We start from the raw sequence: 14,891 nt of genomic DNA on the forward strand, positions 1-14,891 counted from the left end.
ATATCATAATGCTTGTTACCAACATTTGAATGTTTGAGCATACTTCTCACAGTGAGCTTCCTTCAGTGACCTCTTTCAGGACGTACTTTCATTTACAGTCTACTCAAAGGCTTTTATCTGTCGGAAAGAGTAGCATAAAAACAGAGCACAGGATTCTTGTGTTCCGTAGATGCAGGAGAACATGAAGGCACATGCTAATATCCCATCGTACGCACATCCATATGTTCCCTGCATTAAGTGTTTTTCTGACTTAACCAGTAGGAATAACAACAACCCTACGTTCTTGTACTCAGTGAGAGAAGCAGCAGTGTGTTGGGAGATCAGGTTTTAATGTACTGTATACCCATTTTTTTCTATTGTCACTTGTAAACCATGATACACAACATAAGCCTCAGCTACAGCCATATTGATATCTGCATTAGGTTTAAACATCACATTTCATAAATAAGCCGGGGTTGATGTAGAGTAGAGGTCTTCACAGGTCCGAGACGCAAGCCAGGAGTCGGTGTTGATATGTCTAATACTTGTGGACATGAATGAATCTGAGGGTACGTCTGAATCTCAGCAGGAGAACAGATTTGAGGACATCGGTTCTCTTCGGACTGAGTATCTCCTCAGGTTTGGACACGTTTCCAGAGACATTGGAGCCCAGACCTTCAGAATAGGCTCCATACAATTGATTGTCACACGTACGTGAACATTACATCTGTATTATAACATCATGGGCATTGATGAGCCACCATACAATATTTTGTAGATGCCAAGACATAAAAACGGATACATCTATGTATGTGGACGTACTTTTAGCCTGAAAATGTATACAATCAGCCACATTTGAGCAATATTGGGTCAGTTGTACAAGGTCAGATGACCTTAAACTTTAAAATCTAGAAATTGTAATTGTACCACCCTACCTAGAACTGCACAAATCATGATTAAATCTTACATTCCACCCATTTAAAAGTACATTTAATACTACATTCTGTCTTTCCAATTCATATCCAGCTGGGACTTGTATGCCAGTTCCATTTCAGAAACCGTTCTCTTTACATTGACATGAAACTGGTACAGTGGGTCATTCTGAATCTATATCACATCAGCACCTTTAGTTACCTGTAAAAGCATCCTGGTGAAGTTCAGTAAAGTTAGCAGCACTGGTGAGTCAGAATGAAAGGCAAGTGAGCAGTGCGACTTCCTGGAGTACAAATATGAGTACAGCGGCATCAGAGCTTAATGACTCATTCTGAGTTCAGTAAGAATCCTTAACTTAAATACAGAAATGATTCATTACTTAAAGGGTCTATAAGTCTAAAAGAGCAGTCTGATAACTATTTGTGAAACATTATCCCGAAGCTAGAATACAGGTTTGTCGTAGGATTAGAGTATGGAAAATGGTAACTTGACAATGTTTTATTCATAAAACAACTTTGAGAAATAGTTCAACCTTTGGAGAGATACACGTATCTGCTTTCTTTCTGAGAGTTAGATTATATTTCAATTCAATTGAATTCATTTTGTACAGCCCAAAATCAGGGGGCTTTATAATCCGTACACATGCAACATCCTCTGTCCCAGGACCAAATGAGGAGATGGATTTCAGTCTCATGTCTGTGTTCAGTAGGAAGCTGGGATTGCGTTGTGATTAGCCTAGCTTAGCATAAAGACTGGAAGCAGGGTCCAAAGTGTAGAAATATGGCAACAAACACCTGTAAAGTGCTCTACGTTGTATCTTATTTGTTTAAAGGGACAACTTGTTGTTTTAGGGGGAGTTAAGTGCTGGAACTATGTAATGGTGAACACTTTATCCATCCTTCCAATATTTCTGTGCAGTGTCACCAACGTGAGTTCAACCACTTCTCTCTCCAAACTCATCAAATACCATCAGTTGCCCAGTGCCCCTCGGCATCGGAAATTGATGCACAAAGGCCCTCTTTACTGGCTGTATGCGATGCACCAAGCTTTCAACAAACTCCAATGTAAACCCTATCTGCAGCATTGGTGAACGATAAAGTGCGTGAGTCTGTTTAGGGCAATCTGGAAGTGTGGACTAACGTCCAGGAAACTGCTGTTTGTGTCTCGTGAAACTAAAAGTAAACGTTGACATTATGTCACCTGACTCGGAACTTAAGTGCGTCATTAGTTACTTGAGTCGCCATTCTCACGTTACTCGCTTGACTAACGACTCACGTTAGTCATGTGAGTAACGTGAGTCGTTGGTAATGTCAGTCGTTGTTAATGTGAGTCATTGGTAATGTGAGTCGTTAATGTGGGTAGTTGGTAATGTGAGTAGTTGGTAATGTGAGTAGTTGGTAATGTGAGTCGTTGGTAATGTGAGTCGTTATTAATGTGAGTCGTTGGTAATGTGTCATTATTAATGTGAGTCGTTGGTAATGTGAGTCGTTGGTAATGTGAGTCGTTATTAATGTGAGTCGTTGGTAATGTGTCATTATTAATGTGAGTCGTTGTTAATGTGAGTCGTTGGTAATGTGAGTCGTTATTAATGTGAGTCGTTGGTAATGTGTCATTATTAATGTGAGTCGTTGGTAATGTGAGTCGTTATTAATGTGAGTCGTTGGTAATGTGTCATTATTAATGTGAGTCGTTGTTAATGTGAGTCGTTGTTAATGTGAGTCGTTGGTAATGTGAGTCGTTATTAGTGTGAGTAGTTGTTAATGTGAGTCATTGGTAATGTGAGTCGTTGTTAATATGAGTCGTTATTAGTGTGAGTAGTTGTTAATGTGAGTCGTTATTAATGTGAGTCGTTGTTAATGTGAGTCGTTGGTAATGTGAGTCGTTGGTAATGTGAGTCGTTGTTAATGTGAGTAGTTGTTAATGTGAGTAGTTGTTAATCTGAGTAGTTGTTAATGTGAGTCCTTGGTAATGTGAGTCCTTGGTAATGTGAGTCCTTGGTAATGTGAGTCCTTGGTAATGTGAGTCGCTGTTAAGGTGAGTCGTTGGTAATGTGAGTCGTTGGTAATGTGAGTCGCTGTTAAGGTGAGTCGTTGGTAATGTGAGTCGTTGGTAATGTGAGTCGTTGTTAACTAAGGGATTTTGTTGCCTTAAAAACTTCCTGTGAAGACAGAAGTATATTTTAAAAGTATAAAGTAGAAGTATGCATGTAACGAGCATGTATAGATTTGCTGTTGGTAACTCATGATAGAGGGATACATTGTGCCAATTTTACATTTGTGTTTGTGCACGGTTTTTAAAAAATGGAAATATAATGTGTTAATCAGTGAAATTAGAGTTTTTGGTTGGTGTAATTTAGAACTTTGGACAGAGCCAGGTTAGCCGTTTCTCCTGCTTCAACTATTTATGCTAAGCTAGGCTAACCACATCCTGCCAACACTCCATACTTTGCCTCTTTATCTTCTTATCTAACTATTAGAAAGAAAGCAAATAAGTTGTACAAATTGTCTTTATGTATGTCCATAAATACTGATAACACCTAAGACCATACCAATAAGATTCCTACTGATAAATACTGTTCCCCTTAAAAATATTGAAAAAAAGGAAAAATACAGTGACTTGGAAGTTTTGCAGCACATTATATGCAACACAACTCTGATAAAACACTCACAGCATCCTTACACAGTGTCAAAGAAACAGCAGAGTGGTTAGCATGTATAGTGCACATTGACAATATAATACAGCAAATATTGACATAACAGTGTTTGACTCCTGCAAAGGCTGCAGCAACGTCCTCGTCCCTCACAGACTGCAGCAGCTTAAATAAGGAGAAATGTCTCAGTAACTGAGTTAAGGAAAAACTGCAGACAGATGATAGAAGAGTATTGTCTTCAACTTAAGAATGCTCTATTTCCATGGAACAATAATTAATCTATATGCAGATATTAAGCACCTGAAATCACTGCTGCTTCAGAAAATATTGTACAAATTCAAAGATTCCGATTCAGCAAAAGGAGACAATGATGTTTGAATCAACAATGCATTCCTTCTTCAGCTGATGTTTGCAATTGCTGTTTCACTTTCACAAAAAAGACAAAATGAACTGTGGAAGGAGAGATGGAGTATGAAGACTAGCATTGAGAGGGACCTCTAACAAAATACACCCAGGATCTAAATGAGTGTAAAAATCTCACTATAAAACAGACGCCTCCTTTTATGTGTAATTTAATAATCCTACAAGGAGCATGTTGGTGATGAAAGATTCACATTGATAGTATTGTGCAATTTATACTCAAATTAAACTCTGTAGTTTGACAGAATTGGTCTCAAATGTTTTCTTCTCCCTGTAAACATGCTTCTTTCCTCTGCCATGCAAAGCAGAATCAGCAGTGAAATCGGTGTTGCTTTGCTGAACCATAAATGATGAATTGCTTGCCTTTAGTTTACCGTATGGAGGGTGTCAGAGAGTTTCAGCCTGTGTAATACATTCCTTTACACCCACAGTGTTCGGGCTTTTCTTTAGTGCTCTTGCATAATTTCGGTCCCACGTGAATCAAGCTTGAGATTGTCCTCAAGACTTAAAGTTTCAAGAGGATTTTCAGGGTCAGAGCATCCTTTGACCGCACTGTCCCCAACAGGACAGCCTGAGTAATCAAGAGACTGGCTCTCTCAGCCTCTGGTCTTTACCGGTCCATCTGTCAGACTTCGAGGTCAGTAGTTTTCCCAGGTGGAGGATCAGTCATTGACTTATCCTCCATTGCTTCTTTGTAGGCCAGGAAGGCCATCAGTGTGACACATCAGAGCACGTGTTCTCTCTGCCCTTTACATAGATACATCCACTGGATGTGAGGCAGTAAGGCAGAGCTGCAGGGCTTCAGGACTCAGATCAGCCTCTCCTCCGGAGGCACTTTAAGGACACTGCCCATCTCCAGCCTGGCACCAGCCACCTCCTGTGAGCTGGGGCTGTAGGTGCCCTCTGACTGACGCTTCTTCCGTGCTGTCATGATGAGGCAAAAAACCACCAGTATAGCCAGTAACCCACACAGGGTGATCAGAGGGATGGTCACCACCAGCCAGGGGATTCGCTCCTGATGCTCCTCTTTCTGCAAGAGGACAGGACAGAATGTTATAATACATGACCATTCCGTCTTTGCTAATTCTTCTGATATGGCACTCATACGTCATCACTAATGGGTTTATCAGTGGTTATTACATAATTAGTTTGAATTTTTTAAAGATAACAACTGGTTTGCCTATTTTAATCTCCTCCATCATGTCAGTTGTCTTGTCTGAAGAGAATCTGGACAAAAATCAATTTATTAACTGTTGTTGTTTGTATTAGTTTTCTTTATTGTGTTCTTGGTTTTTGTTAGTATTTGCTGTTATAATAAAACTTATTTTTACGAATCAAAAAGAATATTCTAACTTTTCACCTTTAGTTATACAAAGCTATAACTTTATTTGAGTGATTTTCATCTATCTGATGTAATTTAAAAGTTTGCATGGTTCCCTTTTGTGTTGGAACAATTCTACAACCTTTAGTGTTAATTTAGCAATCCTGAAATGTTACCAATTTGCAGAGGAATGGACTGGGACAGTTGATTATGGGATTAACATATAGTAATGCTATTTTGCTGTTACTTATGTTTCAAACCGTACTTTCTGTGTATGTCTGTGTTGTTTCCTGTCATTGCTTCTGTGTCAGCTAAAGGTTCCTTCAATCTTAAACCCATGACTCAGATTCAGGTTCTGATTTAGCACATATGCTGTGAAAGTGAATCAACTCAAATGTAGAGTCAGTGTGAAGATCGGGCCGTCACTTACGTTACTCTCACACAATGTGCCGCTGAAACCCAGCACACACACACACTGGAAGTGGTTGAGTCTGTCCAGACAGGTGGCCCCGTTGAGACAAGGGCTGGACTCACACTCGTCTATTTCTGTCTCACACCTGAAAAACATCAGAAGGGCTTTAACAAAACGCTGACTGACAGAGCAGCAGCTCACACACACACACACTCTCTCCTGACCTTTACACTTGGATGTGGGTCAGACACACTTTTTCCTGAGAAGCAGCTGTGTGTGAGTGGTGAGGAATGTGCAGTGTGCTGCTCTCACCTGGCACCAGTGTATCCCGGCTTGCAGGTGCAGTTACCTCCAGAGTCACCTCCTATACAGACCCCTCCATTAAGACACTCTGTGTTTGAATCGCATGCCGCTGGAGGAAAACGCCATCTATCGGACACACACACATATTCAGCACACTCAAACGTATGATTTGGTAGTTATACATGTAGGTGACCTTTAATTACGACCCAAACGCAGTGGAGGAGAAACTAAGAACTTCACAATTAATCCCACAATCATAAAGGCCTAATTCCACCATTGAGTTTGGTTTGACGTTTTGCATTGATCGTGGCTTGTGCTTCATCAAATCAAGCATTCCCTTTTCAAGGACCAACTACAACAGGGATAACAACACTAACACTGCTAATAATGGCAACAGTCTGACAGAGCTGACGGAGCGAACAACGTTAACCTGGGATGGAATGGGAAGGTGGGCGACGAGTTAGCCAGGAAGGGAGGGACTCAAATGCACTAAGATGTACGGGCGGCTAGCCCGACTACCAAAACAAAGAACAGAGAAGCTCTGATACCAACACATACAGAGGGAGAGCGCCTTCATCCTCTGCTCAGGTAGACATTACTCCTCTATATCTTTACATACACAATAGCGGTTTGCTGCTTTAATAATGCTCTGAATGTCATATATAGAACCTTTGACCATTGTTTGGCCTTGGTGAAGGTCTGTTTTGAATCTAATTTACTTATGGTTTAACATTCAGCAGTAACGCTGATTACTTGAGAATAAATAATGATCTGAAGCTAATGTCATTTATAAGAATGGCATGAACATGAAACAAGTTTTGTGTCGCTAAAAACTATTTAGTTTGTGAAGATAGACACTTTGCACTTCTCATCAATCAACATCATCAATATTTTCAGATTAACAATGTTTCACGTCTCATGACTATGTGTAATAGAGTGCTGCAGGGATGACATCATTCTTGTAGGCCAACAGGAAGTTAGTATCGACCTGGATCCCTTCTTTTGGATTTTTGATAATAGCATAAAATAAACTTGGCGGTGACGCTGATGATAAATTTAGTTGAGCAAGATAATCTTGGAAAATCAACACCACTTTATGATTTGTGAACGGTGAATATAATCGTCAGAAGTAACAAGTGGAAGTTAGGCAATAAAAGAACTACACCACGGTTGCAGTAAGTGAACACAGCGATGCTGTAAAGGCCTATTGATGGGGTTTAGTAGTCTCATTTAATTATATAATATATTTATCTCATTTAACTATATAATATCACCAACTCTGCAGTTCCCTTTAGCTCATTGTTCTGCTTTTACAGCTCCCAATTTGACAGTTTTGGTTCAGTCACTCAGCTATCAACACTGAGCAGCCGCAGCTGTCTACAGGGGAAAAGCTCTGAGGAACCTGCTGTGCACTAGCAGACAGTTTTTGGTTTGTTAGTTCTGTGCTACTGTAGAAACATGGCGGCAGGCTCAGTGAAGAGGACGTTGAGCTCTGTATGTTGATACAAACGGCTTATTTCAAGATAACAAAAACACAACAATTGTGATTATACTAAAGAGAATATAATATGAGATTCCATTTCTGCCAATAGACCTCCCTAAAGGCTACGCAAAGCTTTTGGTTCATTTAGCATCTTCCACGCATCAGACAGGATGTTTACAGACATGATGTCATTACACAACAGTATGGTAATTCTCATAAATATGAGCAAAAGCTAAAAAGACTCAAATGTGATGTTGAGGAAGTCTTTACTCACTGGCAGCGTTTGCCGACGTATCCAGTAGGACATGAACATGTGTGAACTCCCACCGTGTCCATGCAGATTCCTCCATTCACACAGCTGAACTTGTGACAGTTATCCACCTCGTGCTGACAGTCTTTTCCTGTGTATCCAGGCTCACAGTCACACTGGTAGTCTGCTAGAAGGTCTTTACATGTCCCGTAGACACAGGGACCTGAAGAACACTCATTTACCTCCATCTCACACAGCTCCCCCTCCCATCCTGCGCTGCAACTGCAGTTAAACTCATTAAACTGATCCTGGCATACACCCTGGTTAAGGCAGGGCTGGGAATCGCAAATGGGTGCACCTTGGCATCCTATCATTGGCTCATGCCCACCCAGTTTGGAGAACTGGCTTATCTGAGGGGCTTCTGGTACATTTATGAGAGGCAGGTAGACTCCACCCACTCTCAACTCCCCTAAACATCCAGTGTATTTCTCAGCCAGCCAGATTTTGGTGTCATTGAGGAAGTTAAGGTTGCCTCCAATGCCGAAGCTGCCACCAGCTCTCTGCCCATCAATGGTAAGGCGCCAGCGGGATGCTAACTGCGTGGGATCGACCATGGCCAGCTGGATTTGATGCCACGCTCCGTCAGCGATGGCCCTGTCACTTGTGAAGGCCAGCAGCTCTGTACTCGCCCCGCTGTCCAGTTTGACCAGCAGGGAGGAGTTGAGCAGACCCAGGCAGAAGACCTCTGCTCTGCTGAAGGCCCGTAACAAGATACCGTTCTCGTCCCGCGTCCGAATATCCAAGGTGATGTTGGTTACCGGGCTCAGCAGGGAGCTGTTTGCAACATACTGAAGAGCGTTGTCCTGAAAAATGGCTTCAGTTAAACCTGTGTGAAGAGAAGATGATGAGTAGTTTTGTTACTGAAGTTACTGAAACCAAGGACTGTGTATAAGTTACATGTTGATTCAAAACCCCCTACTGATCCCCCAAACCTTGAAGCACTCCTTGAAGTACAGTTCAGATATGTTTTACCATTGTTGCTCATCTTAGTTGCTTTGTACAATTGTTTAGCAGAGCGCTCGTGCTTTCCAGAAGTAGGACAAATATCAAATCTAACTTAATTGGCAATAGACAGGTGTTTTGCTTTTATTCATCATTATGAAATAAATGTTGATTGCACAATGCAATGGCAGTAGGATGATGACACCATCAGTGTTAAGATTGGTTCCATTTAAGCCTCACTTTCGCTTTTCAGTTGTGTCTGCCAGCAGGTACAACCTCACAGGAACATGAAGGCTCCAGAGAGAAACATTAACTTCACTTAAGTAACTGTAGAAAGTAAAATGTGTGTTGACAACTCTTTTCCAATGAAACCAGCTACCACTAGCTCCACAAGTCACCAGATGAAATCATCCACTGGTTTGTGACGTTACTACACATTATTTGCATAGAGCCAAACTACATTCTCCAGCTGCACCACAATCCTGCTTTCTTAGAAATACCAACATATAATCTCAAATATTATAGGGATTGTGTTACATCACTGACAGTTGACATCAACTGTGTATTTATATATAAATGAACTCCCAAAAATAAGGACATGCAGAAGTTGCATGCAACTGCTGCAACTCTTTAACATGTTGACTTTTGAGTGATTTTATGCCTCTACTGATGTATATGTGCATGCAGCCAATTATGGAAGTCATTTTCATATTTTTAGTTGTTTTTTTCTTCTAATTGTTATCAGCGGTTGGTAGATTTTGAAGACGCTGGTGTGTCACACTGGTGTTTTTTCTGGGTCAGTTTTCTGTACCCGAAACAGATGAGACCTGCAGTGAGGTTACAGCCGTGGGAAGATCTTCTGAGGTGGTGGAAAGTTATTTCGGTATAATCGAGACCTGTAGTGAATTCGTGTCAAACTGGATATTGTTTGGCTTAAATGTCTAGTCTCAAACTACCTGCACTGAAGTTTGTTTTTTGCTTTTTTTAATGTTCAGTCAATCTTCCTGTAGAGCATTTTGTGCTGCATTTCTTGTATGGAAGGTGCTACAAAAATAAAGTGTATTATTATTATTGATATTATTATTTCTGCTACTTGTAAAAATGAGTTTGTTGTTTCTGTATGGATAATCCGTCCTCTCAAACACCTCTTGCAGTCAGACTCCTGAGTTCAGGGAGCTTCTTTCCTCCCTTGGACTGGGGAGTTCTCTCTCTGATGTCAGTGAGGGTCTACGGTTGGCAGGTTGTCCCTTCAGATACCTTTTAAGACTGTGAATCTAATTAAGAAATTAAGAGCTGAACAAACAAACTTGACCTGACACTGACTTGATAAAGAGAGCGATAATCACTGTCAAAGGATTACTTACACTCATAACCATCCTGTAGGTCCACACAACGCACTCCGTCAAAGCAAGGGTTGTCGACGCACCACATACGTGCCTCGCACAGCCGGCCAGAGTATTTCATGGAACAGTCGCACAGGAAGTCATTCCAGGTAACCTGACACTTCCCACCATTGAAACAGGGCTGATCCTGTGCACAGACAGACACAGATGGATGGATTAGATGATCACTTGTCAAGTCTCTCACCTGATGCGACGGCAGTGGTAAAAGCTGCAGAGAGGATTGAGCACTAACAACCAGATCAATGTTTATACAGTACAGCCCAGCTATCAGACAATGCTGCAAGGTGCTAACACCTTAAGCACGGGGTCAGTGTTTCACACTGGCAACACATTATAGTGTTTACCTGTCTTTTCATCAAAACTGAATATAAACCAGCTTTGTCAATCTCTGTTATGTTAGACGTCATGGACTCTTTTACTTGATTACATAAAGTGTCTCAAGAGTTGGCAATATTGGTTGGTCAGTACATCACTTAGGTCCAAACTGAAATTTCTCAAAAGTATTTTGAATTAAAGCCAGAAAATGAATTTGAATGACTTTGGTGATCTTGACTTTACATTCCCATTAGCCTGAGCTACACTTCTACAGTAATAACATAGCATGTTAACAGTATATTCTGCTACATTCTCATGCTGGCTTTAGTGAGCTATATCAAAGAGCAACTGAGCCAGAGTACAGTTGAGCTTGGAGACATGCAGCACTAACTTTTGACAAATTCTGATGTATTTACATGACCGGTAAGGCCTAACACTACTGTACATAGTTAAAGAATATCAGCAACAAATACTGAAGCTGTCATCAGTTCAGCCTTTTTCTGCATTTCACGTGATCTTGAGGGGAGTGCACATTTCATCTTATTGTTGTCTATTCTGTAGTTGAAGTAATAATCATACAGCAGACAATAAATGCCTCTTTCACCTTGCATGTGTCATCACTATGGCATCCTGGCAGCACGTTCTCCTCTGTGCTTGCCTGGTAAACTTCCACCCCCTCCAGATGATCCTCAATGGTCAGATGCCTGTGGTCCAGCCGAATGTCCTGCAAGCAGCCCTTGACATTTCCACCCCAGGCATTCATACTCTTGCCTGCAGGGAGCCCTCCAACATATGCCACGTCCCCTGCCTCTATACTAACGTTTCCTAATGCGCGATGATTTCCTGCTTTGGGGAAAACCACATGGCCGTACTGCACCTTTAAAGTCACCAAATTATTGTTGCTGTCAGTGACGAACTTGGCCTCCGACAGCAGTGTGGTGTGAGGGCTGTAAATAGCAACAGTGCCCTCCTTCAGATAGATTGTCAGGTAGGGCTTTCCTTCTCGATGGAGCTGCAGAAGCAGACCGTTGTGTTTGAGGGAGCGCAATAAAAAGGAGATAGTGAAGTTGTCTCCATGAGTTTCCGTGATGTTGAAGCCGACGTAGCTGGTGGTGTTCTCATGACCGAAGGTCCAGGATGGATATTCTGAGGTTGGGGTGAGAAGCACAAAGTTATCAGTATCTTACCCAAACACAATGGCACATGCTAAACCTATATCAGCAATCCTTTATTTAGGTATTCTTGAAGGAGTACTCAGTTCCACATGAATTATCAGAGACGTCTCGTTATTTTTATTGAGGCTATTTTTAATAAAAGAAACACTTGTGTGTCTCAGCTTGGGCATTAACAGCCACATTTGTCAACATAAAGTTTGGAAGAAGTGCATTTACCAGAAAGGTAAACGATTGAGTTGCATCATGAGAAGTGCATGATCCAGTGCCTTTGGACTTTGAGCCATACTGTAGGGAATACATGGCTTTGGATTGTGGTGCTGATTCGATTTTTATGTACTTTGAATTATAATGCTCTATTTTTCATCCTTTTCTCCAACTTCACGGCAGTGCAATACCAGTTTGCTGGAGTACTTCTTTAACACTTTGGCATAATCGCAGCCTCAAACAGCAGTAGGAGCTAACTCTATTACAGAGTGGAGGAGATAAAGGAGCTCAGACTTTGATATCGGCAGCTTTGCCTAGACAAAGTGTTCGTTGAATGCTCGTTAGGAGGGAGTTTATATTTCATCCCTACATTTGGATGTGTCATACCCTCACCAAAAATCAGGACCCTTACTTTGAGTGGGATACAAAAGAATCACACCTACAGAAGCATTCCTACAGTTCCTCCTACGCATAGTCCTGGAGATCGCCGCTCTGATTGCTCGCCACAAATTACTCTATCCAGTGGAAAATGTAAATGTTTTTAAGTCAAACTCAGTCCTACTAACCCATGAGGTACACTCTCACCTTTCTCACAGCTTTCTCCATAGTAGGGTCGATGACACTGACAGCTGGGACGAACCCACATGTCCACACACTGCCCACGTTCCATGCATGGGTCATCTTGACACCAATCTTTTTTACTGCATCCTATTTCCAAGCCCTGGTTCTCCTCTCTGATGAGGTCCTGAGGCAGAAGTAGCTTGTGGTCAACTTGAAGGTCTTCCATGCATCCAATGAACCCCCTTCCGCTGGACGTCTGTGCTAAATATTCCTGCGGTGCCCCTCCAACATACAGCTGTTGAAAGGAGCTTGGCTGGAGGAAGATCAGATGGTTATAGCCCTCATTTTTCACAAAGCAGTCATCCTCACAGCCTGGTCCTTTTACAACCAGAACCAGCCTCTCATCCATGGTCACAGTGGCCTGGTACCATTCACCATCATTGACTAGGCCAGGGTAAATGACCTGCAGTACCTTCCCTGACTTCACCCTGGCCCGAAGGGAGCCTCCAACAAGTTCCAGGGAGACGAAGCGCTCCACGGTGCCCCGGTAGTACAGCACCATGTCGTCCAGAGTGCTCTTGAATCGGAGCTGCATGTGGAGCCCATGATTGTCTTGGTCCTTGGTTTCTCGTTTCGTCCTGTTTTTGGGAACAGGCAGCTGCATGTGGACATAGCCCTCGGAGTTGAAGGAAAAGGTGGTGGAGGTATTGCAACGTTCTCCGGTCCAGCCAGGAGGACACAGGCAGGTGTAGCTATGGTCTCCATCATCAGTCAGCACGGGGACGCAACCTGCTTCGTGTTGACAGTGGTGCTGCTGGCAGCCGACCAGACCAACGTCACAGTCTCGCCCGCCCCAAGGCTCCTGGCCAGGCTCTGGCTCAGGGCAGTGACACCTATAGGAGTTGGCAGCATCTTCACACGTGGCGCCATTCTTGCAGGGATTGCTATCACACTCGTTGATGTCCACCTCACAGTGTACGCCTGCATGGAGAGACCCTCACGTTTAGTACTACTACTTACTTTAACAACACTGATGCAGCCAATACACACCCTTCGAATGGATCACAATTGAAGACATATTTACTAATAATTGAACCACATAAATCTGGTTATTCAATCAGGGGGAATGCAGATACGGTTGAGGCATACATTTTTCCATTAGTGTCATGACTGGAGGAAAAAACATTAATTGCACAATTAGATAATTAGAGAAGACTTAGATTTGCACTGATTTCCCTAAAACAATTAAATCAGTGTCTGCCCTACTTTTTGTTTTAACTAGACATTGAAATAATGTACTACATGCTTGCCATACACACACACACACACACACACACACACACACATACACCTACACACACACACACCCTGAGCCAGAATTACAGTCTACCTGCCTGGTTTCAGTACTCACAGCCACTTAGCAAACTGCATTCAACATTAAGCCTTGGCAGCAGCAGTCAACTCGCATTAACATAGTCCTTTAAAATACTCTACACTTAAGGAACCCTTAAGCTGTTTGTCCTCTCTGTGCCAGGACTCCACCCTCATACATAAGCACGCAACTTTTTTGTTAATGTAGCCTTAAAGTGCTGTACCGTACCGTACCTGTCAGCCCCCAGAGCCCACAGCAGCAGCAGCACAGCAGCAGCAGCATCAACCTGCTTCCCCCCATGATCCACTGAGTGAACCACCAACACACTCCTCACACTGCTGGCTGACAGAAGTGACACAACCAGCCTCTCTCTCTCTCTCTCTCTCTCTCTCTCTCTCTCTCTCTCTCTCTCTCTCTCTCTCTCTCTCTCTCTCTCTCTCTCTCTCTCTCTCTCTCTCTCTTTAGCTTACGAAGCAGACATGCGTCCACTCTGTACAAGGCAGACAGGCAGAAGTGATTACAAGGCAGCCCCGCCCACCTTTTCTTTACCTCCCTCTCTTTCTCCTTCCTCCATTCCTCCCTGAATCCCTCCCTCACACCCCCTGCTCCTCTCTTGTCTGCAGCCCAGCCCGAGCAGAGTGCTAAGCCTCCTCCAGCTGGCTCTTCTCGGTGTTTGACAAGAGGAATGCAGTGCTGCATCCCCTCCCTGCTCCATGTGCCGGCCTGTGGATGCCCACGAGTGGCAGGAAATGCTAGAATGAACCTGCAGGAGGTGCTGCAGGTTCAAGGTTTCAGACCTGAGCATGTATGGACCGATACATGGAGCCCATATTGATTTTTTATTAACGTTTGCATAGCAGCTAGTCAGTCTCATCCACCATTGTGTCTGATCTTATCACATTAGATGTATTGCCAATGGGCTGGTATTAGTGACTAATAAAGGGGATTATTTCCAATGGAAATAAATAAAACACTTTGAAATATGGTGGTGGGGGGGGCTGACTCCAACCTTGGTTGATATTGGTCAACAAAGTCAAGGTTCTAATGTTTGAAGTTAATTGTTAATTGTTAGTCAATTATTAGATGACAGTTGGAAAGTCTCAGATTT

General features: G+C 42.6%; 1 protein-coding gene across 1 annotated transcript in view; it reads right to left on the reverse strand.

Annotated features, from left to right (window-relative positions):
- Positions 1-4,790: 4,790 nt before the first annotated feature.
- LOC142957523 (protein crumbs homolog 2-like) overlaps positions 4,791-14,891 on the reverse strand; it is a 31,126-nt gene continuing 21,025 nt past the window's right edge. Inside the window, exons 7-13 of the mRNA XM_076099413.1 lie at positions 12,436-13,392; positions 11,076-11,617; positions 10,118-10,283; positions 7,776-8,637; positions 6,028-6,144; positions 5,734-5,860; positions 4,791-5,012 (exon numbers count right to left, since the gene is read on the reverse strand). Coding sequence (XP_075955528.1) covers positions 4,791-5,012; positions 5,734-5,860; positions 6,028-6,144; positions 7,776-8,637; positions 10,118-10,283; positions 11,076-11,617; positions 12,436-13,392 — 2,993 coding nt within the window. The remainder of the gene's footprint in view (positions 5,013-5,733; positions 5,861-6,027; positions 6,145-7,775; positions 8,638-10,117; positions 10,284-11,075; positions 11,618-12,435; positions 13,393-14,891) is intronic.

This window comes from Anarhichas minor, unplaced genomic scaffold (genome assembly GCF_050575085.1).
Source record: "Anarhichas minor isolate MPS153535 unplaced genomic scaffold, ASM5057508v1 ptg000025l, whole genome shotgun sequence".
NCBI classification, from domain to species: domain Eukaryota; kingdom Metazoa; phylum Chordata; class Actinopteri; order Perciformes; family Anarhichadidae; genus Anarhichas; species Anarhichas minor.